We start from the raw sequence: 20,825 nt of genomic DNA, 5'->3' as shown, positions 1-20,825 counted from the left end.
GAGTACCTGTGGCACTCTAGTCCGTGCCGTAAGCTTGCTGTTTAATGAGGGGCGCAGAGGGAAAGACTTTAGCTACCTTAACGTTTTCTTTCCTTTCAGACTATATGAAGAAGGAAGGGAAAGCATTCCTGAGCATCCGTATTTTTTTGAGGTAACATGTGAAAATGCAGTCACGTCACCCGGGTCTGTATGTTTGAAAAGCGCAGCCGTCCCTCAACAGCTGAGATGTGTGCGAGGATATGACGGGAAATGGAAAGTTTACCTCAGGAATTCCTCTTTAGTTCTACCTCAGGGCGGAGGAGACCCAGCTACCAGCGCGCCGCCCTCCCCGGGCAGCGCCAGCCTTCGCCTCCCTGCTCCGTTCGCTCCGTTCCCCCGGAGTTTTTGCGCCTGTGGACCGTTAACTTGTTTAAAAGGGCTGTACGGATCGAGTACACGGGGAGCGGTATGGGATGGGGCTCCTGAAGTGCAGAAGTGGCGGTGTAACCTCAGCCAGCGAGTAAGCACCACACAGCTGCTCACACCCCCCCTCCCCAGTGGGATGGGGAGGAGAATCTGAGGAAAAGACAAGGGAAATTGGTGGGTCGAGATAGGAATAGTTTAATAATTGAAAGTAAGTGAAATAAAATAACAATGCTGGTAATACTAACAAGGCTACTAATATGTAATGAGAAAGAAAACAAGTGATAACAGCCGCTCACCACCCGCTGACCAAAGCCCAGCCCAGCCCCGAGCAGCGAGAGCCAGAGCGACCATGACCTAGCAAAGCCAGACCCAGAGTGAGAGAGCCCTCCCGGCCTGTTCCCCCCAGCTTACATACTGAGCATGACGTTTTGTGGAATGAAATTCCCCTTTGGTCAGTTTGGGTCAGCTGTCTGCACTGTCTTCCCTCCCAGCTTCTTGCTGAGAGGACAGGGGCAGTATCTGAAACTGAAAAAGTCCTTGATGTGATATAAACATTGTTTAGACAACTGAAAAAAGTATGTTATCAATATTCTCAGCACAACCAAAACACAGCCTCATACTAGCTGCTGTGAGGGAAAACTACCTGTACTCCCATGAAAACCAGCACGAGGAGGCACGGTGTGTGGCTGCGGGGAGGAGAGGAAGGAGCTGCTGCAGCGGCTGCCCTTCTCGGCACCTGTGTGGCTGCACTCGGTATTTTCAAGCTTCAAACCTGTAGCTTCTGTTGGCATGGTTTTTATCTAAGTACTTTTATGGGGAATGGAGTATCTGTATGAAAAGAGCAATTGCTTCTAAAGGCTTTTGGAGCATAGGAATGGCTGGAAAATCTCCAGTGCTATTTTGTTGTATTAATCTTGGGGTTTATGCAAGTTTGGTGATGGTTTGAAAATAAAATCAGGTGAGTTTTTAGGTATACAGTAATGTGAAAACCAGACTAGATGTGAAGAATCCAGCAATATGTCTCGGTGTATGGAAAATCCTGAGTAAAGGCTGATCCTCCTTTGTTCCTAAGAACAGGTTTGAGTTATTTAATGTCTCCAATGGGTGTTTAGAGCTCTCGTGAGACCTTCAGGGAAGCGAACAATTGATATTTAATGTCACTTTAAATGAGTATTCTCCACCTCAAGGATATCTGGTGACTGCAGTCGCTCCTTGACAGCGATGATGTTATCTCAAGTTTTGGTCATCGAACCAAACTTCAGTTTCTTGTAGAATCACTCTGTTAGAGACTGAATTTTCTCTGCTGGCTCGTTGAAAGTTGTTGCTTTCTCACAGTTTATTTGATTCCACCTGTGGCATGCAGTAAGTGTGTTCTGAAGTAAGGAAGCCTTAGATTCATGAATGGTTGGAAAACGGTGTGTGGAGTTGGTTAGTTTTGCAATTTCTGGTATAAAAAATTGCTGAAATGCAGCGTTTATCTGTAGTGTATTACAAAGTTTTAATTTATTTTTTTCCAGACTGATGTAGAGATCTGTTTGATTGTTGGTACTTGCAAAAGTCCCGTTGAAAGATTTTGGACTGGAAACGATATGCTATATGTCCTACAGAAAGCAGTAAGTGTGTACGTTGGTTCTTAAGTTTTGTAACGTAATCTAGACTTTGGATGGCATCAAACATTTTCACATAACTTGTATTTTTTGCCTTTCCTGTGCATTTCTCTTGAAGCAACACAATGAAGAATGTGACTCAGTGGAAGACTCAAAATCAGATGATGCTATTTATGCCTCCGAGCTTTTACCAAAAGAGAGTTCTGGACCAGCGGCTCTTCCTGTCAGAAGAGCAAAGTAAGTGTCAAAGCTCTGCCACCCTTTTGGTGTAATTTTCTTTGGTGACTCTTGTCTCTCCTCCTACTATTCAGAACCTGTATTATTTGCAGTCCCCAAAAATTGAATTGCTCATTGGTTTAGTGAGGAGATATGACCATTTCTTACCCTGCAGAACAGCCTCCCCTGGCTAAAAGTATTCCTAACTAAGTGTAACTGAAGTCAAAGTACTGGCAAAGCACCTGTGAGCTGTCCCATCAGGTCAGGGGGGCTGTCTGTGTGTGGGTGAGCCAGGACAGCTTACCAAGCCTTCAGTGCTTGGTTTTGTAAGGCTTCTTTAAACAAAAATAATCTGACTGGGGTCTTGGGCTGTCATTAAAATACCAAAGCATGATACCAAAACACTGACTAGTTTATCTTTTTAACATGCTTAAAATGTGAAATTCAGTTATGATTTCAGAATCATTAGTCTAAATTAAAATATTGCATTAAATATGTCCTCAGTTATGATATCTTACTTCCTCCTTTGTGACTTCATTACTCTATTGCAAAAAGGGGGTTGTAATACTACATTGTTTTTGTGGAATGATGTCTGCTAAGGAAGCGTGGTAGGTAGGAGTTTTATCCATGGGACAGATTTAGCTATACGTGCTGGGTTCTTATTTTCTTTTTCCTGATCCTATTTCCAGGCAGTTGATTTCCTTATATACAATGGTACAAAATCCAAACATGACCCACTTGAAGCTAAGTGAACTGGTTGTGCTTCCTCCCCTTTGGATAAGGTGTGATGGTTCCGATCCTGAACATACTTGTTGGCTTGGAGCTGAGCCTCTCAGAGCTGGAAACAAAATCACAGGGATGAACTTCTATATGGTCACGTGTGACGGTAAGGTTATAACGGTACACAGGAAGTTAAATGCTTACAACTGTGGGAATATTGATGTAGTGATGCTCTGTCCTTTGTGTGATGTTGCCTTGGTGCTGTTCTATAGTCTTGTTTTAAAAAAAAAAAATGAGGGGGGAGGGGAAAAAGACAGAAAAGAAAAGGTGTTTTTAGCCCATGCTGTGTGGGGTAAATAACATTTTAATGTACTTAATGCAACGGTATCTGCAGGCCTGCGTTCGCTCAGGTGCAGTAACAGCAAGTTAACAGTGCTACCTTTCACCTTCTTGTCCAAGCTCTGACTCTTACGGAACATTTATGTGCTAACACCAGCTTTTATTATCAGTAGGACAGAAGGCAGGCATCCTTCCTGCACTGAAAGGACAACAGGAGTTGCACTTGGAGTATTTGAGAATTAATTTTACGTGCCAAATTTTACGTGTCAGATGTTCTTCTGATTCTTACTTTTTTCTTTTCCTAGGTCCTACAGCTGACAAAACCTGCTTTGCAAACCTGGAAGAGCTCAAAATGGCACATAAAATCAAACATCGTTCATCTCTTGTAGGTTTTTACGGTCTGCCATGCCTCCAGTCTAAGTTGAAAAACTCTGCTTTTGGATTTGGGCTGCTGGTTTTGGAAAGCTTTGCAGATTCTGTTTAGAAACTCCCCTTAGCATGATTCTATAGTAAAATAGTCTGTTTTGCAGTAACATTTGAGCTCCCTATGTTGTAAAGCATTTATCTGATATTAGCCCTTCTTTCCTGCGTGTGAAGGGCTTTAACAATTACTTTGTGTACATACCAACCCATCAGTGTTGTGGTGGTTTGTTTGGTGTTTTGTTTATTTTTACTCTGTTCGTTCTAGGTGATGACAAAAGGATTTGCTCAGTATGAACTTATCAGAGCTGCTGCAATAGAGGACACAATTGTAGAATCTGAAAGCAATATATTTGTCGATATTACATGGAATACTGTGGATAAGATTCTGGAGACACCCCCACTAATTTCAGCTGCCACCCTGGTAAGTCAAGAAGGAAAAAGCTCTTCCCACAGCTTACACCACGAGTAGTGTACAGGGTAGAAAAGAAGTTTGACTCCTGACATTTGTGTGTTACCCTTTATATAAGCAAATCTATAATATATATAATGCAATGTGTTCATAAACTAAGCTATAAATCATGCGAATATGCATTTTGCTAATGAAAATTCTAGGATGCTTGATTTCTAAAGTCTGAAACTGACATAAGGTTCTGGAACTTTCAGAACATAACACTGGAGTCTGGGGACCCCAGAAGTCCTGTGTATCAGCTGTACAGAGAACTGCAGTTCCTCCTTGTAAGTATAAGTGAGAAATCCCAATTTCAGATTTACATGGAATGGTGGGTTTTATATATTAATAATTTATGTCATCAGATGTTTCAAAGGTAACTTTAAGCTCCTATTTTAGAATAAACTCTGAGTTCAGTTTTAGGGATCTTGAATACAAAGAGGACAAGTCATGAACACCAAAGCCAGGAAATTCAAGAAGCTTCTAAATTCACAGTTAGCTGCTCAGAGGGACGTATGCTTCTTGGAAACACTGGCTACAGTTTGAAGTATGACACATGCAGGGACTCAGACTAGAATTGATTTGTGGTGTTTTGGTTTCGGTGCTGCCTTTAGGCTTTGGCTGAAGGTTTGAAGACGGGTGTCACCGAGTGGCCTGAGCCCGTGGAGTCTGAATCAGCTGTTGAACTGGTCCAGGGATTTCTGACTGGTAAATGCTGCTTGTTACAAGGGGAGGGGGGATGTCGTATTTCACAGAAGGGAAAGGAAATTCCACATACAATTTTTAAAGTATTAGAATTAGAGATGTTAATTTCCATGCTGTAACCACCTACACAAGGTAGTTAAATAAGTTAGTCAGTACATCTCTGTCCTTCTTCTTTGCCCTAATGTCTTGTATAAAAGCTATGATTTTTTCCTTATCAAGTGACATGATTACGTTTAAAAAGCAACTGAGAGAGTTCTGGATGCGTCTCTCAAGTTATCTGACATGCACAGGTACCTCTGAACATGCTAAGTGTCCCTTTTGTGGTGGAAAACAATACTTTGAGATCTTAAAATGAAGCATCCAAAATTACTGATTTCTTCTGAAAACTGTTGTGAAAAATATGTGTCTCGTCACAAGTTTAAGGTAATAGAAAACAAATCCAAAAAGAGAATCAGATGTAGGAATGAACTAAGAGATTCTCAAATGCAATAGTAACTTTTTAGTATGTAGATGAAACTTGACAAAAGACACAACAGAGGAAAGAGAAAACAGACAGAAACTCTCAGATGAATACATGTGGAAGAAAACCAGATCACCTGCTACCCTTTACTGCTTCCACACTGGGACTTAACGAGTTAATGCTTACATAAGAGAATGTAGTGAAGGTACATGGGGAAAATGTGTAGCTTGTCATAGAAAATATTAAGAAATTATCTTTTCAGACTGTGTGCTTACCCAGGAAGAACAATTTAAAAATGGCTCAGTTCTATCAGCCATCCAGCCAGTCTTTGTTAATTATGATGTACCTGGGGGTTTGTACGATTGGTTTGGTGATTATTTTTTTTTCTTAGTGATGAAATTTATTTTTCTTCTCTATTAGATTTAAAGAAGAAACTGGATGGATATTATATGTCTGCAAACAATGATGAAACAGAGGTATATGCAATTTCCTGCCAATTGCCTTGCCATCTCTTTTCCCTTATAACTAGTTATTTCAGATTTTGACTACGTCTCGTATATTATTTGTGCACATACGTAGATACATAGGCATAAAGATGTAAAGAAAGACAGATCTCTTTCTGCTGTATAAAAAACAATGGAAGAAGGCCTTACAGGCAAAATGAAGAATTCCATGTCTGTCCTCTAGTAGAAAGTCCACTCTAATTTTTACCTGCCCAAGGACTCCCTCTTTTTTAGATGCAAAATGGTCTACCAGTAGGACTTGAGTTGATAAGGTCTTTGAATCTTAGGTGTACTTCTTTTACTTAAACTCTTTCAGAAAATCAAATGTGACACGGCTGCAGTGGACAGCACAATGAAATCAATCTTCAGTGAGCGAGGAGACCTGGATTTTACTGAACAATTATGGTGCAAAATGAGGAGTAAGTGCATTGTGGTATTTTAGCCCATCTGCTTTCCTTCAATTCTTCAGCTCTCTCTCTCTGCTGTACTGGCTTGCTCTCTCAGTGATGTGAATAACAATTTCAGGGGTTTACGAACTGATCAGCTTTTTGGAAAATTGTTATCGACAGGCTTAAAAAATTAACAAAAACCAGTGCAATCTGTCATTTCAGCGATCATCCTGTCAGTGAGGGGGTTTGTTCTTGCAGGCGTGTTGTCCCATTGTTATTGACAACAGCTAGAGAGCCAGCCTGGATTAATAGATAAAAGATTGCGTCTTTTTTCTTAAGGTGTCAGTTCCTATCAGGAGTTGATAGAGTGTTTCACACTGGTCATAAAATCCTTGGAACACGGTGAGATACAGCCATGGGTACGTATTTGTATTTCACAGTAAATTGTATCATTTTGAGTTGTTTGAAGTAGAATGTACTTCTTGTCACTTAACTGCTCCTCATTTCTGTGTTGCGTTGTGTTTAAACTCCTTTCACATGTCACAGTTTGCTGCTGTTTCCATGGGATTGTACTTCTAAACGACATTTATGGTGTTTTGTGCGCTGTTACGCCACAAGGAAACTTTTCTAACTTTTAGATTCATCAAGGGAGTAGCAGTTTGCTAAGTAAACTGATTCAGCAGTCTTACCATGGGAAGGTAGAGGTCGTTCCCCTCGCTGGCATCACTCCAGTTCAAATGCTCTTGGAGATTGGTTTGGATAAGATGAAGAAGGATTATGTCAGTTTTTTCATAGGTAAGCCTGAGATCTGTTAGAAACTCAAGATAAAAGGTACTCCAGTCTAGAAATAATGGATTTTTTGGTAACGTTGATCTCACTGCTGCTCCCACCTGCCGAAGTGCAATTTCTGGCCTCCCTAGTAACTGGCAATTGTATATGGTTTCAAAATGGAAAAAAAAAAAAAAAAGAATTTGTTTCAAAATAACTCTGGCTTGCATAACCGTGTATTTATTTTCAATTTGAAAAAACCCTTTAGGCTAAATTTCAAGGAAAAGCAATGCCAGATTTAGATGACTGTGGACTGTTTTGTTTTCTTATCTGTTTGCTGTAGGTGAAAAAATAAGACCCTCACGCTCTTTCTATCTTTTTCTTTATGGGCTGCATGGGTTAAAAGGAAATCAGGCAAGGGTATTTAGATGTAGTAGCTGTGTTTGTGCAGTCTCATATTTAGAAAGATATTTTTGGTCACTCATACATATGCCTTATACTCCACAAATGTGGAAAGATTTTTGTAAAGTGCATTTTTTTCTTGAAAACATTGTGGCTTTGTTTTTGGTGTTATGGCTTTATTTTTTTTCTGAATCTGTGGCAGGGGATTGTGCCTTACTGTTGTTACGTACTTCCTTTTCCTTCATCTCTTCACCTCTCTGTCTCCTCATCCCTTTTTTGCTTTATCATCCTGTCTTTGTTCTCTGTTTCATTTGCTTTTTTATTTTCACTATCTGTAAAGCTGTCTGTCTCAAAGAGGGTGGTCATCTCCGAGTGTGTGGTAGGTTTCTTCATTGTGCAGCCTTGGTGGTAAACAAGATTATGTCTCTACCATGCCATTTCACGTGTTCTTTCCTGCTTTGAATGCGTAATCGTGTCAATAAATAGCGTTGTTGCCCCAGTGTCTTTGTGCTTTTCTTTGGTAGAGTTCCCTGTTTGATTACCTGAATGTTGCTTATTTTATCTGACACTGTGTAGTAAATTATAATTTTTATTTTTATCCCCCCGCCCTTCATTTTACAGGCCAGGAGCTCGCAACATTAACCTACCTGGTGAGACACTTTATTTTCATTGGTTTTTACTCGGAAAGCAGCATCTAGTAGAGCACACTTAGCTGATGGGGGGATCATATTATTCCTGAAAGCTGAGACACTGAGTTGCAAATCATGAGGATGAGGCAATGTACTGACTGCAGAAATGTCATTATGTGGTCTCCTTATTCATGTGTTAACTCCTGGGTATCTGCTACAGGCCCTTGTCAGGACAGTGCCATTCTGTCGATAGCACAGAACTTTGTTCTGACTCCACTGGGCCAGTCTTAAAATTTTGGCTTCTCAAGAGCAGCAGGAAAATCGTTTTAGTATGCTGAGGATGTGTTGTGTGTCTGTAGAAATTAAGAGTCCAGTTAAGAGCGGGAACTGTTTGCTGTTCCAGGATTACTTCATTTCCACATCAGTAGATCTGCAAGAACAAGTTCGTCGTGTTCAAAAGCTTCACCACATGCTGGAAATAATGGTCAGCTGTATGGTCTTACTTCAGTTTAAGCATGAGAACCTCTTCCCTCTGACACAGTAAATACTGCATTTTTACTTCTTGCTCTTTAAATGACAATAACAATTAGAGTCTCTTTGGCAGTTGTAATGAAAAAAAAAGGCAACCCTTAATGTTGATGATAATCAGGCTGCAGAAGCAGCAGTTGGTATTCCTGTTAAATGTTGCTTTGTGACTAAAATTGAAAATCAAAGGAAAAATAGAGTTTGAGAGAGTTTTGCACAAGGTTGACTCAGTGTTGCGGAAGCATTTCTCCAAAGAAAGTTAGTAACTAGCTGATTCTCATTGTAGAATTTGCATGAAGTATTACAAGGAAAACCCTGTAAATGAGAAGCATGTGTTTCAACTGCCCATCCGACCTGCACTTGTCAAGAAATTCTATCAAAAGTAAGAGAAACGTCAGTTTTTGTAGCATTAAAATTCAGGTGTGACTGAATTTTGACATTTCCTGATCATTCTTTCAGTGACCACCCAGAAATATGGAAGGTGGACATAAGCAGTGGGCATGGACAGAAGGAGGTTAAAACAACGTGGCAAGTTAGCACTAGTCCTCCCGCTGAGCACCTGGCTTCAGCCAATGCAGGTACGGAGTGTTTGTGCTGCCAAATGTGAAACGTGTGATTTTGTTACTTCTGCTGGGCTCAGGTCTGAACTTTCCCTTGTAGCTTCAGCAAAAGCGTAACGATGCTTTGCCTTTTAATAAAAAGGTGAGATGGTACTTGAAGCATGTAAAAAGGTTTACACAAAGTGGTGACTTTCTGCTTTCTCGCAGCATTATGTTTGAGAGTTAAAATGACAGAATAGTTCCAAATATGACATGATCGTTAAATATTCTGTGCAGAGTCTTCTAACCCATTTCTAAACTCTTTGCCAGTGTAGCTGAATGGGTTTGAAGAGGAATCTACCTGTTGTTGAGTGCTGGCTGTAGTCGGAGAAGCAAGCAGGAAGACAGGTCGATCAAATGTAGAACACGTAGAAAAGCATGAGAATGGGGAAGAATTAAGCCTGTAGACTGGTGTAGGAATAATTTTCCTTTTTGGGGTGAGGTTTGATACAGGGTAATGCTTTGGTAAAGCTTTCCTGTCATTCTCAGTTTTGTCATGACATGCTCCTTTCAGTAAAACTGACGTTTTGTAACCAGTTTTTGAAGCTGCTCCATGAACTCATCTCTACAATTTCTCTTTCTAAGAATAGTGGCTAATCACATCTTTTTCTTCTGTCTGTGCAGGTCTCTTTTCTGATTCCACGGTTAACGGAAGCACTGAAGAAAGAAGCTACTTTATCACAGTGGCTCAGTGCAGTCAGGTGCATTTCACATAAACGCATGTCGCTCCCCAGGCAGGCACGTAAAGGTACAGTAAAGGGAAAGCTCGGCATTGTCTGTGTCCCAGTGGTATCTTTAGAAACACTCTGATTTGAAGAACAGTACATCTTAGTGCATTATTTGCTTTCATACGCCTGAAGTGTGACATAGGCAGCCATAACTCATCCGTACGCATCTAGTTTGTTTATAAAGTTCTGCAGTTACGAATGTACAGTATAATTATTGGGAAAATATACTTGGTATTTTCAAAACATTCAATAAAGTTCTACACTTGGTTGTTTTAAATTTGATTTTTATTCATGAAGAATGCAATCAGACACTGTTCCAGGTGTGAATTATCTTAACCCAACAAAACAAGCAGTACCGTCGTGTTTTCCTGGTGTCAAGTGACGTTTCGTCACCCAGAGGTGAACTTGGGACAGTTTGACTTCTTTGTCCCTGTGTTTATGTTTTGGAGTATTCCTGGATGTACTTCTCTCTCCTTGAAATTCACTTTTTTCCCCTCAATGCCAAGTGAATTATTTTAACAGTGGTGTTTTGTATACTTCTTGCACAACCTTTTGAAACAAAGGTTCGGTGTAAGTGGCTGGGCGTAGTCACTTCAATCTGTTGGATGACAGTCGGTACATTCTTAGGTTGATTTGGTAGTGTGACTTTGAACAATTGCATGGTGTAGTATATGCTGATCAAATAATTTGAGACAGAAACGTTTCGCATAAAAGAAACTATTAACTATTGGTAAGTAAGAATAAGGAAAACCCCAGTATTTATGCTTTTTAATAACTATGCACTTCTGTCACTTCTGGGTCTTCCTCAGTGAATCTTGTTTCTTATCCCTTTCCTAATATTATATCTTAATGACTGTCAGTTTAATGGTTATAAGCCTTTGAAGAGAAGCTAAGAACAAGGTCCTTTTTTTGATTTTTAATCACTTGAAATTTGTACTGTCCAGATTTGAATCACTTTAATCTTAGCCGACTATTTTTCTGGTGTATAGTAGTTTCCAAAATAATAAGAAACAGAAAATCTGCTACTTAAAATAATAGAAAGTAATGCTGAAAGAAAATGGACTTTGTGTTTTGATTTAAAAAAAAAATTAAAGTATATATTGAATAGAAAACACTACAGAAGCACTAGGTGGATAGGGAAAGCAGTATGTTTTTCACAGTGCCATAAAGAGGCATCTGTGCTAAACTTTAACCAATATGATAAAAGAGTTGTGTTTGATTTATTATGCAAAATGATGTGAAAGCGTGCAATTTTAACTACGATTTCGAAGGTAGATTATTAGTAGGACAATGATGATGAGCATGCAGAGTGTGAAAACAGTAGGAAGAACAACCTCTGTCACCATTTCCATGTGAGTAATCAGGGAATCTGAAATGTGAGAAAGAAGTAGTAAGTAAGAACTTTAACATTCTGCAGTATACTAATTGTTAACTTAGCGCTAACAGAAAACAGATTTTTTGAACATTATTGACTAAAATTATTTTGTTTATGTTGACGTTGGCACAAACAGCGAACAAAACAAAACAAAATGTTTCGTAGGTCTGCAAAGGCCAGAGCAAATCCATGGCAGTTTTCCCTCTTCTCTTTTCTGTCTAAGGTCCATGCTCAAAGGGCTGCAAAAGTTGTGAATTACCTCCAGTGCACAGCAGGGTTCTACTGCTCCTTTGATCTTTATTCCCCTCCCCCCAAGGGAAGGGTAGAAATTTTTGGGAAGCTCTTTAGCCTTTTTAGGATTGTTTTGTAGCTCTTTGAAAAATTAAATGTGTTTTTATTTTGTAGAATTTTACTCCACGGGTAAGCTTCGAGGAGTTAAGTAAACGCAGTTAACACGCAGAGTGTACAGCTCGGCAGCTGAGTCGAAGTAGGATAAGCTTGGGATGACAGCTTTGATGCTTTCCATGATGTGGAATTTCTTTCATCCGTCTTAAGAGGCTTTATAATACTTACTTCATCTTTTTTAAAAGTTTTGGAAATGCACTGCGGTTGGCCGTTCTCCTGGTTCGGGCACCGTAAAGGTCCCAGATTGCACTGGGAAGGCCTAAAGTGAGCAGGATTAGCCTGGCACGGTGGGAACTGCAGGCAAAGCCTGCTGTACTGTGTGTGTTCTTGAGCAGCCGCTCCAAGTTGGGCTGCTGTTGTGCGTTCAGAGAGAACATAACCTGTTAGGACCTGCTAATAGTGGTATTCACAGAGATACTAAAAATCTGAAAGTTACAGAATATGCTTTGATAAAACGAAGCAGAAGACACATAATTACCTGTAGCAAGGAGTTGGTGTGTGGTAGAGCAGGTGTCCATGGCCTTCCGATACCAATTCTCCACCTGAGAAGGTTTGACATGTCACAGTTCTGTTAGACTGTAATATTCTGTCTCATTCACAGCAGCTTCTTCCCTGACCCTGAACATTTATCCACTACAGTTGACTTAAAACTGGTTTATTCTGTCAACATGCGATTTTCTGGAAGTGTCTTTGGGATTTTTATTGCAATATATTTCTGATAGTTAATTGTTTAATAAAACTTTTAAAAGCACATAAAATATTCCATATTATTCCAATAATATTCCATATTATTTTTGAATAAGGTAGCACGTATGTGTAATTTTCTGCCTAGAAATCTGACAGAGCACTGGTAATGTGACTCAGAATTTTTGATCACCTCACTAAGTCCAGTTAGGATTTGTGAAACGGTTTAGAAACAGTAATTGAGGGTGTTTCCACTTCCTCTGCCTCCGGAGGCCCGTGTATTTAACACATCCCTAATCTACAGAACTAAAGTGTCGCTTCCTGTGCCGTATTTGTGCAGGTTGTTCCATGGCATTCAATGTGACATTTGCCCATATATCCCCAAAAAAACCCCAATAAGACTGTCAGTGGACATCACCTCTCTTGGATTTGGGAATCCATTTGCACTGATCATCTTTTTGTAATAGTCAACGGATGCCTTTGGGTATCGTGGTTTGTTTTTGTTGTTAAAATCGATGTGATAAAATCCAAATCTTTCCGAAAAGTCTTTGTTCCATTCAAATTTATCCAGCAGTGACCAGGCAGTGTAACCTTTGACATTAACACCGTCATTTAGAGCTGTGAAGAGAATACAAACCATTCTGTTAAACGGGGGGCCTATGCTGGTTGTCCCTAAAATATGGTTCTGTAGATATTTTGGGTTACTCCAGAAAGAGATGGGGAGGCAGGGGGGAGGACAGAAAAATGGCGAAGTATAAAGTAATTTAGACCCTTTGAAAATGTTCTCTTCAGCTTAGAGGCACTTGAACTCTGTAAGAATGGTAATCAGGCACAATTTCTCCTTTCTAGAAGTGGAAACGGATGATCTGTTGCAGTAGTAAATCTCGTGTAGGTTACTGTCTTTATTAGCATCTGTACGCTCGGCTAGGTTGTCGTTTTTGTGAAAATTGATGAGTCTAGAGTTTGCTGTCCGTTTTGACCTGTCAGTATTTATTTCTCTATGACGTAAATTACAACAGGAAAAAATAATCAGAAGGTGAAAACGCTCAAAAAGCTCATGCACTGAAAAGATGTTTTTGAAGTTACCTTTCAGTATTTCATTAACATATCCTTTCAGATACTCTATCCGCCATTCATCACACAGCTGAGTGCACTGTACCTTTTCAGAAACTCCATTCTCTGTCACATAAATGAGGGGGTTCCCATACTGTGTCTGCAAACAAAGGCAGGTTTAGGCCCGTTCGTGTAAACAGAATCATCTTGTTTTGACAGAACATGAGATTCTTAGCAAAATGCATCAAAAGCAATTTTCTAGATTTACTTACAATTGCCCGTAGTAAGAAAAATGTGTGACTAGGAATTTAAGTTAACTGTGGGTTTTGTTTTAAAATTAATGAATTCTAGAGTTTTCTGAACTGAAATTAAGGGGGTTTTTTTGGCAAAGAAACTTCCCAAATACATAAATGAAACTGTTGAAAATCTAGATTAGTGTAAGTGCAGCTTCTGCACGTGTCCAGACAGTTCACGTTCACTTCCTTTCAAAGGTTTCCCCTGTAATCACCTTAATGAAGTTGAGCAATCTTCTGAATCCCCACGGCACAGAATATAACCACTTGGCTCCTGGAGCTGGCCATGTTGGGTCCACCAGTTCAGCCACATCACGGTCAGTGTGATAACTGGACACTTGCAGAAAGGGAAAGCTCTTCGGTATAATGTAGCGAGTAGTAAAATGACCTATTCCCAGGAAATCCGATGTGCCTTTAATATAGGTTTTCTCTTGCACTGAGAAAGTTGGTAATCTTGATGTCCCCAGGCCCTGCTCGGCGCTCTTCCTCCCTACCGAAATACAGGAAACATACTTCTGAGGAGCACAGAAATGTGTTTTCTTTGCCTCGCCAACAATAAATACGGTTTTCCTGAACTTGGTGTAGAGGACAGCTTAGGTTGATTGCTTTAAGATGAAATAATCTTTCATCCTTTAGGTTTGGAGAAGTAAATCGGGTACAATACATGGAGAAGACAGTGAATTAAAGTAGGTTTTTTCCCCCCAAAGAGCATGATAAATGTCAGCAGAATGTTTGGAAACGTAACATGAGCAGAACAAGAGCATTGCTGCTGGGTGCATTGCCTAGCTTTTTCATTCTGGGAAAAAAAGGTAGTGGAAGCCTGTAGAAATGCAAGTTTTAGTGATGAAGAGCTGCTGGTTCTTTGTCCTTAGGTTGCAAGTCCAGAAAAATATTTAACAACTTCCTGTCTTGGTTAGGCTGGTAAAAACAGATTATGACGGGAAAGTGAGGGAGTGGCTTCCTTTGGATTTTGGAGCACTCAAGCATGTAACTTGTTCATGTTATAGCTGGTTACCAGGGCTTACCTACGTAATTCTTCATAACTTCCGGATAGTCTCCTCTGTAAATTGGATTTGCAAACCATCCCAAATGGAACTGTATGTATCTTTCAGCAGCGTCTCTATCAGTTTGGCTGTGTGGATCAACGGGTTCACCCCAGCCACTAGTTAGGGAAATTCCCACCATACCTTAAAACACAAAGCGATAATTCTGCCGTTTATGCATAATCGTTAAGCCCTTAATACAAGTAGAGGCATAATTACAGGATAAATCCTGATTACCTTGCTGCTCACTACGCCATGTGTTATTGTAGGAGTGCCACACCTTCGCGTGAGTCTGTAAGTGAAAAGAGATCACGTGTGCATTTTAACCCATGACACCATGCTCGGTGTAGACAGCCAGTGACCATCACGAGCAGTTTTGCACTAAGGTGTGTCTGAAAACTCCACATCCATTTTTATGTACATTGTGGAAGCTTTCCTTTCATACAATATATCAAAAAGCACTTATGCAAGGTTCTTTCCCAGAATTCCAGGGGGTGCCCATGAGGATGGTGCATTCAGTGGTCAGTGTCTCCAGTCTTTGGATTCTTTGCCTAATTTATTCAGGCAAGTGAAAGTTCATTTTACAAGAGCTGGACTCACTGAAGTCACTCACGGACTCGAGTTCTCGACAGGTCAGGGTCTTGCTCCTTGTTTCTCGAGTAATCCGGGTATTTTCTCATTCAGTCAGTTTTACAGTATGGTTCAGGGAGACAAATTACAAGGAAAATTGAAAGCTGCTGCAACGGAGTGTCACAACGAGCACCTCGTCTGACACCTGAATTTGCAGCGGCAGATTGAAGTCAGGTGATAATTCTGATGCTCTAGTTAGCTAGGACATCACTACAAAACTGTATTTCTGCTTAAACAGCAGAATGAAGCAGCTTCATCAGTTTGCTCAAAATTCTTAGACTCGCATGTAAATTAAAGCATGATTTTAGTTTTACTTTAATTATATGGTGCGCTGCTCTGTACGCTCCGCTTCCGCCCAGCTTCAGGCCTGGTGCGTGTTCTCCGGTCTCATAGCCCTGTTCAGCAACTGCCTACAAACACACAGAGTTAGTCGTTCTCTCGGCTCATGGATTTTCTGACGTCCCGTGGGCTTAGAGCCAGCGCTTCTCCGCACGGTCCGTCTCTCTCTCAACCTATCCTCTGCAGTCTCCTTTTCCCTTCCCCTCCCGCTGGCTCCTGTCTTCCCCCCCACGGCTTGGGTGATGATACGCTGCGGCTTGTCAGCAGCCGCGAGCTGGTGAGCGGCGTTGGGCTGACTCGCTGCTCTTCCCCGCTGCAGCGCACCACGGGCAAGCTCCAACGGCCTTTCTGGTTCCTGTGCCTCTCCTCTCCAGTGGAGATTTTTCCAAACTACCCTGGAATGTCACGTCTTGAAGCTCTGCCCTTATGAAGAATCTGCCATGGAGATTTTGGGGCACAAAGATAAGTCTCTCCCTCTCCAATTTTTAACCTGCTTTCCCGTAGTGTCACTTTCACAGAATCTGGGGAACAGGACTGGGGAACAGAACTGACTGGGAAGAAAGCATTGGTAACTTACCCAGGGATTACTAAAAGTAATCCAGTGCTTCACACGATCGCCAAACATCTCAAAACACAGATTTGCATAATCATTGAAATAATTCATCATGCTTATGTTTTGCCAGCCACCATACTTGTCTTGGAGAACCTTTATAAATAAGAGTTTCAAGAATCAATAATGTTAAGTTCAGCTGCCTATTAGCAAAGACTTTTATTTCTATTTCAGTAGCTCAGTAGGAGATTTGTCAAAACTATATAAACTACAATGTATATAAAATGCAAATGAAGGGAAAATAATTATAAGCACACTTAAAAGCATGCAGGCATCTTTGAACACTTCTCTAAAGTACACATAGTCCTTATACTTAGAAATAAACTTCCTCTCAGGAGCATTTATATCAGCCAGTTCAGTATTTAGCTCTTGCCTCACCTGTGGAAGATCCCAGTGGTAGAGGCTCACAACGGGGATAATATTGTTTTCCAGAAGGCTATTAATTGTATCATTGTAGAACTGTATTCCTTTCTCATTCAGCTGCTCTGCTGATGAAAGGCACAGACAAAAAATTACCTGGAGTGTTTTTCAAATAACTGGAAGAATAGAAATCTAAAAATTTGAACCCAGGAATTTTCCATTTCAGTGATGGGATGCACTGTAGCAGGTGTGCAATGGTTAAACTCTGCTCTGCAAAGAAACAGGAACCTGTTTAACAGTAATGTCGAACAATGATGGTGTACTCGGGAGTAAAATTACTTGCCTACTAATACTGGTAAGAACATGGTGAAAGTTCTGTGCTTACTTCTGATGCCAGAGGGCATAATTCGAGGCCATGAGATCGAGAACAGATAGTGATGAACTTTCAGCTCCTTCAGTAACTGAATGTCGTCCTGTGAGAAGAAAATCCAATTAACACACCTCGTCTGAGCAGAACAACTCCTCAGTTATTCATCTGCCTTAAATAGGACTGAATGCAGAAAGTCTGGAGAAGAGTTGCACAAAAGAGGATTCCATCAGTTATTTTCTGCATGTGCTTTGAGACGATGGCTCTTTCTACTCGTGTACTTCCTTTTTCACCATTTTTTTCTTGACTCTGCAAGGAAGTCTTGTAGTGTGTTGTTAACAACCATGGAAATGGGATGGATTCACCACCAAACAGAGGATGGAAAAATGAGTTGAGGTATTCTGCAACACAATTACATTCATGTCAGAATTCGTAATGTGCATGTCTTTAAAAATATACAAGTCTGTAACCCTTGACCTCAAACATTTCAGCTTGGACACAAAGAGATGATTACACAGGCTTTCATTTGCTGTATCATGGTGCACTTAGCACAAAAATAAATTCAGTATAAATGCATGTTCTTTGTCTAAGAAATCGTACATCTTCAGCATGAAATGAAATTAGAAATCGATGGTATGTGAGCCAATGCAAAGAGAATCCTGATGATGAAAGCAAGTAGTAGTGCTTTTACGTAAAGAGGACAATGTAACTGAACACCTACGTGCAAGTTTTAGAAAGTAACTCAAAATAGAAGCCTACAGTAGTGAGTAAATCTTGAAATACTATCAGTTATGCCTGAATCCTGTCAAAAACAGAGCCTGTGGTCATCGTGTCCATCTCTTCTGATGCAACAGCCCAGTGAGCCTCAGTGCTCCAACCTCTGTGGGTTTTTATTCAGCTGTTCTTGCACGCTTTCACTCGTTTGGGAGAGACGAAATGAACTCTCTCCTGCATTTTCCCACTTTGGGATAGTATAGCATAATTAGTTTCTTTGATCTTAGTTCTTGCTGAGACCTCTGGTTCCCCTCTGGATTTCATCTATGGGGAAAAAACTTCAGTGGACTATAACTTTTACCAAATCAGTCAGAATTCCAATTAGGTGATACTGGCTTATCACAGTCATTTGGATTCATCTTGCTGTGTATCTCTGTCTTTCCTCCAGAACAGTCATTCTAAAACTGGTTTTAATAGTTTTAAGCTTGGAAACACACTGCTACTAGACCTGCATCGATTATTTATTTGTTTTCCGTTAAAAAAAATGGAAAACATTCCGACTGAATTTTAAAGCTTCTGATGGTTTTATTATTCTTAGTTATACATAGAAAACCTTTAAAACTGCTCAAACACACCCAAAAAAGTTGTTAGTTTTATTCAAAGCTCAAATGAATTCACTGTTGTTCTAGCTGCGCATTTGGTCTTTTGGAATATTTCTTTGGACACAAAAATCCTGGAAAACCGAGATGTATTTGAGAAATACTGTGGTATTATTGAGAGATTGTGGTATATTGTGAGATTATTAGGAAAGAAGATTTTACTGAGCTAATTTAAAATATCATCCGGTGGCTTCCTAAGTTAAATGAGCCTGTAGAGCAAGTAAAGCATTTTGTCTGTGATGTTACTGCAAATTGGGAAATCAGTGTCATGAAATGGCTCCAGAACGCTCCTCTTTGACGATACCTTAACTTTGTAGTAGCCGTCACATGCTGAATCTCCTGTTTCATTTCTAAACGCTTTCCCTTTCTCGTGAGTGAATGCATCCCAGATACTCGGTCCTTTCCCATCCTTGTCCCAAGCCCCTTCAGTCTGGTACGCAGAGCTTCCAACGCCCCACAGGAACCCTAAAGGTAAAAAAAAGTGAGTTATGATGTAAACATTTTTCTGCAAGTCTTCGTACTGAATTTTAGAATCACAGAATGGTTTGGGTTGGAAGGGACCTTAAAGACCATCTAGTTCCAACCCCTCTGCCATGGACAGGGACACCTTCCACTAGACCAGGTTGCTCCAAGCCTCGTCCAGCCTGGCCTTGGACACTCCCAGGGATGGGGCATATATTTTCTCATATTTTCATATGAGAAGATATTTCTCATGTTTCTCATATTTTCATATGAGAAAGTAATTGTTCCACCTTGACAGCTGCACAGCTTGGTGTGGGACGTGCTACGGAACAGAACAATGTTTTCTACATGAAGCTTCACTGGTGCATAAAAAGGGACTCTGCAAAAACATGGCGTAGGCCAAAAGAATCCTTTTCTGATGCACCGAAAAAGGAATCTAATTCTGTCATATATGAAACCTCATTACTATTATTTTGCAGTGATGAGGTAGTGCATTGATAGCGTGGCAGAAATGTCTTATGTAAGAAAAAATTAGGTAGCCACATGATTTCTGCCTGCTAGTTTTTATGGGGTTTTTGGCAATTACAACTTTAGCTGTTGTTATGTAAATTATATAGAAAGATTCCGGGTTATTTTCCTAGTATTACACAAAAGGACACAATTAATCCATTTCATAAGCCACTTGAGAACTTGAGCATGAAAACAAACCAGTGCCTATACCGTCTTGGGTTTGATTCTGATTGAATGAAATGAGTGAGTGTATGTTGAAGAAAGGACAAGGTTTCATAAAGCAGGACTGCAGGGTGAATTAGGTAATACCAAACCGCTTGAAACAAACCCCACACAATCGTTTCACTCATGTTCAATTCTTAAGTTAGCTGCATAGCAAAGGGTATTTTTGGTTGATAATTCTTCCTTAGTTGTAGATAATTTACGAAAGAGTTCTCAGGTGTGATTTGTTATACTGTGCATCTTGTTCAGTTGCAGACAGGCAAGGGACATTGGGATATGGAATATTAATCTATTTGCATTTAATCAGAGGTTACTGTTTTAAGTGACTACGTGAAGTGCAGGGTTATGCGAATCCTTATATTCCCAGGGCTATTTCTAGCTGCAGAAGATGATAGTAAGTATGCATTCTGCAAGAGCCTGAATTTTTGTTTTGTTATTTCCCTGGAAGGCCGAGGAAAACCTTGTGGTAGCTTTCTCATGCAAGCACACAAGCAGATCTAGACCACTATAAAATCCGCCATCAACTGTAGTTCAAAAGTACCAGCTGGAAAAGTGCCGTAATAGAAAGAGCCTGGATTATTCTTTGTCCACTGGAACTCCTCAGCTGTGTTCAGCCCTAGCAGCGGCACAACCATATACCACATTCTCAACATGTAGAGCTTCATCGCTGTTTATTGCATCACCGTGAAGTGTTTGCTGCAACTTCCCACCTGATAAAACAGAAGAGCACTGTCAAGTGTTGCCGCTCTCAGTGGGCTTAGGGTGAGCCAAAGGGAAAAGCTGGTTTTATCTGCTGCATGGCTACGATTGCCGTGGAAGGCTGAAACAGTGCTTGGTCTAAGTTAAGCTTCTGGCAGGGTGATGAAGGGTTAGGGCAGACTACAGCCATTTAAAAAAGTCCCAGGGTCTAAAGACCCTATAAGTATTTGTATTTTTAATATAAAAGGTTGCAAATGCATGTGATGTTAATTTAGACATCAGCAATCAAATCTAGCTCTTTGGTCTAGTCAATAAGTTAGTTTAAATTCAGCTTTTTGTATTCTTGTTGGCCAGAAAATGTGTGCTGCAGGTCTGTCACTGGTTCCTCTGGCTGAGGCATTAACCCTATAGGAACAGGACTGTATGCTTCACTTCTGTCCCAAAGTCAGAGCATAGCTTTCATAACATTTTAGAGTGTTTATTATGGTTTTACACATTTGTAACTCTCTGATTTGTATTTTGGGTGACTCACTT

General features: G+C 40.4%; 2 protein-coding genes across 2 annotated transcripts; one reads left to right on the top strand and one right to left on the bottom strand.

Moving 5' to 3' along the window:
- The first annotated feature begins 103 nt into the window (after positions 1–103).
- ZWILCH (zwilch kinetochore protein) lies at positions 104–9,854 on the top strand. Its single transcript, XM_010157914.1, has 17 exons — positions 104–151; positions 1,923–2,018; positions 2,131–2,249; positions 2,918–3,114; positions 3,593–3,672; positions 3,976–4,131; positions 4,374–4,445; positions 4,773–4,866; positions 5,744–5,799; positions 6,143–6,245; positions 6,555–6,634; positions 6,854–7,010; positions 8,007–8,035; positions 8,418–8,554; positions 8,826–8,921; positions 8,999–9,117; positions 9,763–9,854. Exons 2-17 carry the CDS (start codon positions 1,995–1,997, stop codon positions 9,852–9,854), a joined length of 1,611 nt encoding a protein of 536 aa, XP_010156216.1. The 5' UTR covers positions 104–151; positions 1,923–1,994.
- A 1,265-nt stretch (positions 9,855–11,119) lies between these two features.
- On the bottom strand, positions 11,120–20,227 carry LCTL (lactase-like). The gene is made up of 13 exons (XM_010157913.1): positions 20,134–20,227; positions 18,703–18,863; positions 17,044–17,131; positions 16,677–16,783; positions 16,266–16,394; positions 15,664–15,759; positions 14,957–15,011; positions 14,702–14,863; positions 13,892–14,166; positions 13,417–13,543; positions 12,749–12,948; positions 12,125–12,188; positions 11,120–11,235 (listed from the first exon to the last, which is right to left on the bottom strand). Exons 1-13 carry the CDS (start codon positions 20,225–20,227, stop codon positions 11,120–11,122), a joined length of 1,674 nt encoding a protein of 557 aa, XP_010156215.1.
- Between the last annotated feature and the right edge of the window lie 598 nt (positions 20,228–20,825).

The sequence above is a fragment of the Eurypyga helias genome, unplaced genomic scaffold (genome assembly GCF_000690775.1).
Source record: "Eurypyga helias isolate BGI_N326 unplaced genomic scaffold, ASM69077v1 scaffold11768, whole genome shotgun sequence".
NCBI lineage: Eukaryota > Metazoa > Chordata > Aves > Eurypygiformes > Eurypygidae > Eurypyga > Eurypyga helias.
The sequence above is the reverse complement of the archived record's forward strand: the minus strand, read 5'-3'. Positions and strand labels throughout refer to the sequence as shown.

Excerpts from the sequence above, each read along its gene's own strand:
- ZWILCH (XM_010157914.1), top strand. The coding sequence starts at position 1,995 with ATGCTATATGTCCTACAGAAAGCA. Across the intron at positions 2,250-2,917 it reads CTTCCTGTCAGAAGAGCAAA|GCAGTTGATTTCCTTATATA; the intron begins GTAAGTGTCAAA and ends TCCTATTTCCAG. Across the intron at positions 5,800-6,142 it reads CAAACAATGATGAAACAGAG|AAAATCAAATGTGACACGGC; the intron begins GTATATGCAATT and ends AAACTCTTTCAG.
- LCTL (XM_010157913.1), bottom strand. The coding sequence starts at position 20,227 with ATGGTTGTGCCGCTGCTAGGGCTGAACACAGCTGAGGAGTTCCAGTGG. Across the intron at positions 14,167-14,701 it reads AGTTATGAAGAATTACGTAG|GGAGGAAGAGCGCCGAGCAG; the intron begins GTAAGCCCTGGT and ends GTATTTCGGTAG. Across the intron at positions 12,189-12,748 it reads GATTCCCAAATCCAAGAGAG|GTGGAGAATTGGTATCGGAA; the intron begins GTGATGTCCACT and ends AAACCTTCTCAG.